The sequence below is a fragment of the Etheostoma spectabile genome, unplaced genomic scaffold (genome assembly GCF_008692095.1).
Source record: "Etheostoma spectabile isolate EspeVRDwgs_2016 unplaced genomic scaffold, UIUC_Espe_1.0 scaffold172, whole genome shotgun sequence".
NCBI classification, from domain to species: Eukaryota; Metazoa; Chordata; class Actinopteri; order Perciformes; family Percidae; genus Etheostoma; species Etheostoma spectabile.
In genome coordinates, this window is record NW_022605573.1 from 373607 (window position 1) to 377561 (window position 3955).

Below are 3955 nucleotides of genomic sequence, written 5' to 3' on the forward strand. Positions count from 1 at the left end.
GTCTTTTTAGAGTCTTTTCAGAGTCTTTTTTTAGAGTCTTTCAGAGTCTTTTCAGAGTCTTCTAGTGCATGGTGGGCAAAATTTACCCACTTTCTCATCTTCTTTTCACATAAATCTATTTGTGTCAATAGACACTAAACGTAATACCTATACCTAATACCTATTGTCTATAGACAAAAAATAGTAAATGTACCTTCACATTTTTACAGTAGTGCTTTTGTACTTTTAGCCTCAGTTTGTGTGTCTCTCTCTTCTTTCTTAAGCACTATAAGCTGATTTAATGTTATACCAGCAATAATTTGGCAAGATTTCACTTTTGTGCACTTTACCATGTTTTGTAAGAGACACTGTCAGTACTCCCGTTCGGGCAGGTCAAAGGTCAGGGTTGGCAGATAAAACATCTGATGTTGCACTTCAGAACGGTTCACTCGGGGCTGTGGGGATTAACTGCCACTGCCGCTGGGCCTAACGTTAGCAGCCCACTGACCGCGCTCGTTCAAAAGTGGTTTTAGTCATCATATTACACAAACTCTTTGATTATCAATCTGATTTGTTATTTTTGGTAGACTCTTTACTGTACTCTGTTTATATTCTGTGTATTTACTCTGTAGCAAGTTTATGCTCTGGTTACATAATAAAATGTGATTCTGATTCTAGTAGAAAGCAGCGATTGTGCACAACAAAGTCAACATGAATGTGAGGGTGCAGCTCTGACCAGGCTGGACATGTTGGCGAAGTCCCGATGTCTCAGCGTGGTGATGAAGTTGTCCATGAGCCGCAGCTCGGCCGTCTGGCGGTCGATGTTGGGCGGGACGAAGAGGAGGCCCGTCTTGGCACACAGCACCGTGTAGGACGGCAGCAGGTTCTGGCAGGTGCAGCGCTTTGGACACAGCATGGAGGAGGAGCCGTGGGGGAGGGAGGACAGGAGGACCAGGAGGAGAGGACCGACCAGCGAGGAGACGGCGTCCATGGCTGCTCTCCGGCTGCAACGCACAAAACACAACAGCGGAACGAGTCAGGTCACAATCCTGCAGGGGACCCGGACGTTTCTGCTGGTTTCACCGAGTCAAACGTAAGACCATGTAAGACCTTTATCACAACAGCAACTAAGCCCGACATTTTTGGTCCAAGCCAAGTATCGCTAAACTTGCACTTCCCCAAATCTGAAGAATAAAAAGAAATCCCTTTTATGTGTCTGTGGTACAATCCGAAAGAAAAAAAAAAAAATATATATATATATATATATATATAAAAAAAACAAAAATAATATATACACATACGGTCAAAGTTTGGGGTCAATTAAAATTCCATACCACTCCATTATAGACAGATACAGCTGATCTGAGGGGGGGGCTGATCTTTAATGCAATATCTACATTGCCATTATCAGCAAACCATTCATTCAATCATCCAAAGGCACATTATGTTTACTAATCTGATATCATTATAAAGAACTAACTAGAAAAACACTGGCAAACCTATTTGCAATTATGTCAGCACATAATGTAATCTGATTATAAACCTGGAGGACATTATCAACATCTGAAAACCTCGACCTGTTGCCTTATATCACCAACGGGACTTTTCAAAAATGTTTCCAATTGTTTGACTTCTGATCTTCTACAGATGTGTGAACACATCTCTTCTTCAGGTATCTTTCCACAGCCCTGAACTGCAGTAATCAAGCCACTTTTAAAAAAGAACAACCTAGACAAGTCACTAATGCCAACATAGCCAATATCAAACCTTCCGTTTTAAGTAAAATCATTGAAAAAGTGTCTTTCAACAACTCAACCATTTCTTGTCACTAAGCACAGTTTTGATACCTTTCAGTCGGGTTTCTGACCACACCACAGCACTGAAAGCTCTTGTCAAAGTCTTAATGACATCCACCTTAACCCAGATAGTGGCAAAATTTCAATCTTATTTATTTTGATCTCAGTGCTGCATTTGCACGGTCGACCATGACATCCTACTAGACCGATTGGAAAACTGGTAGGACTTTCTGGCTTTGTCCTAAACTGTTTGAATCCTACCTAAAATGGAATTACTTTGTGTCAATAGGTAATTATTATCTGAGCGTACAAATATGACGTGGGAGTTCCGCAAGGCTCCATTCTGGGGCCTCTTCTGTTTAACATCTACATGCTTCCACTGGCACAGATTATGGAGAAAAAAAATAGTTACCATAGTTATGCGGATGACACACAAATTTACATAACCTTATCGCCAGGGGACTATAGCCCAATACAAAAACTGACTAAGTGCTCGAACAAATTAACGCTGGATGTGCCAGAACTTTCTGAAATTAATGAAGGAAAAACTGAGGTAGTTGTTTTTGGAAAAAAAGAGGAACGATTAAAAGTCTGCCTCAGCTTCAAACAACAATGTTAAAACAACAGACAAAGCCAGAAATCTGGGTGAGTCATGGGACTCAGACCTGAACTTTAACAGCCACATTAAGACAATTACAAAGTCAGCCTACTATAACCTAAAGAACATATCAGGGTTAAAGGACTTATGTGTCAACAACTTGGAAAAACTGGTCCATGCTTTCATCTTCAGTAGACTTGACGACTGTAACGGGGTTTTACAGGTCTCCCAAAAAATCAATCAGACAGCTGCAGCTGATTCAGAACGCTGCTGCTCGAGTCCTCACTAAGACCAGACTGATCCATCACTCCTTCTGAAGTCTTTACACTGGCTTCCTGTGTCTCAAAAATTGATTTCAAAGTACTCTTGCTAGTTTATAAATCCCTTAACGGTTTAGGTCCAAAAATACATTTCTGATCTGCTACTACACTATGACCCCCCCAGACCTCTCAGTCATCTGGACAGGTCTACTTTCTGTCCCCAGAGTCAGAACTAAACAGGGTGAAGCAGCTTTCAGTTTCTATGCTCCTCATATCTGGAATAAACTCCCAGAAACCTGCAGATCCGCTGCTACTCTCAGTTCTTTTAAATCAAGGCTGAAGACCTTTCTTTTTGATGCTGCCTTTCTTTAAATTAATGCTCATTTCTTTCTTGCTGCACTGTAACTTTTATTCTTGTGTTTTATGTTTCCTAATGTTTCTATTTTTGTTTTAACTGTCTATTCATGTGTCTTATTGATTTTTAATGCTTATGCTTTTAACTGTTTGTACTTGTGTTTTATCTGTTTAACTGATTTTGTGTAAAGCACTTTGAATTGCCCTGTTGCTGAAATGTGCTCTACAAATAAAGCTGCCTTGCCTTGCCTTGCCTACTGCCCTGGTTAAAAAAACAATGCAACTGATCTCAGCTGGTATTCTGTCTATAATGGAGTGCAATGGAAATCTCTAAGTGACCCCAAACTTTTGACCGATAGTGTATATATATATATTTATAAAAATAAACATATAAAACCACATAAACCTATTCTGGTACATCCTCTAAAAACAATAATGAGCCTGAAAATGACAAAAAAAAAACATAATCTGAGTACTTTATGTAAAAGTAAAAGTATCATCAAGAAAATGTACTTAGTATCAACCCTTGTGTTGTCTTCCTGTCAATTTTATTGACGATGTTTTTCACTTTTTCCTCACGTTTTTGTCCTTTTTTCAACACTTTTTTTCCAATGTTTGGCACTTTTTTGTTGACATTTTCAACGTAACACTAACTTATTAACTTTAGTTTCACAGTTATTTTTGGAATTTATGGTCAATAAACCTCATTTATAGGAAATTCTACCTGATGTTTGAGTTAGAAAAGCAGAAATTAGGAATTATTGAGACTAAAATTAAAGGAATGGATGTTGATGATAATCACAGACTGGAATATGTCAACTTTTACTCAATACTATTTCAACAACACTTCCATTTGTTTTACAATGCTATAAAATAGAATAAGACCCAAAATTAATGAAAGTAGAGATTTGTACTTGGCAATGAGCGTTGTGTGGAATCAATCATGTTATTTTGGGGAATTAAAAAGA

General features: G+C 38.6%; 1 protein-coding gene across 1 annotated transcript in view; it reads right to left on the reverse strand.

Moving 5' to 3' along the window:
• si:cabz01090165.1 (leucine-rich repeat and fibronectin type III domain-containing protein 1-like protein) overlaps window positions 1-3955 on the reverse strand; it is a 428959-nt gene that overhangs the window by 48076 nt on the left and 376928 nt on the right. Inside the window, exon 6 of the mRNA XM_032510641.1 lies at window positions 716-983. Within this exon, the coding sequence (XP_032366532.1) occupies window positions 716-970 (255 nt within the window). The 5' untranslated portion in view covers window positions 971-983. The remainder of the gene's footprint in view (window positions 1-715; window positions 984-3955) is intronic.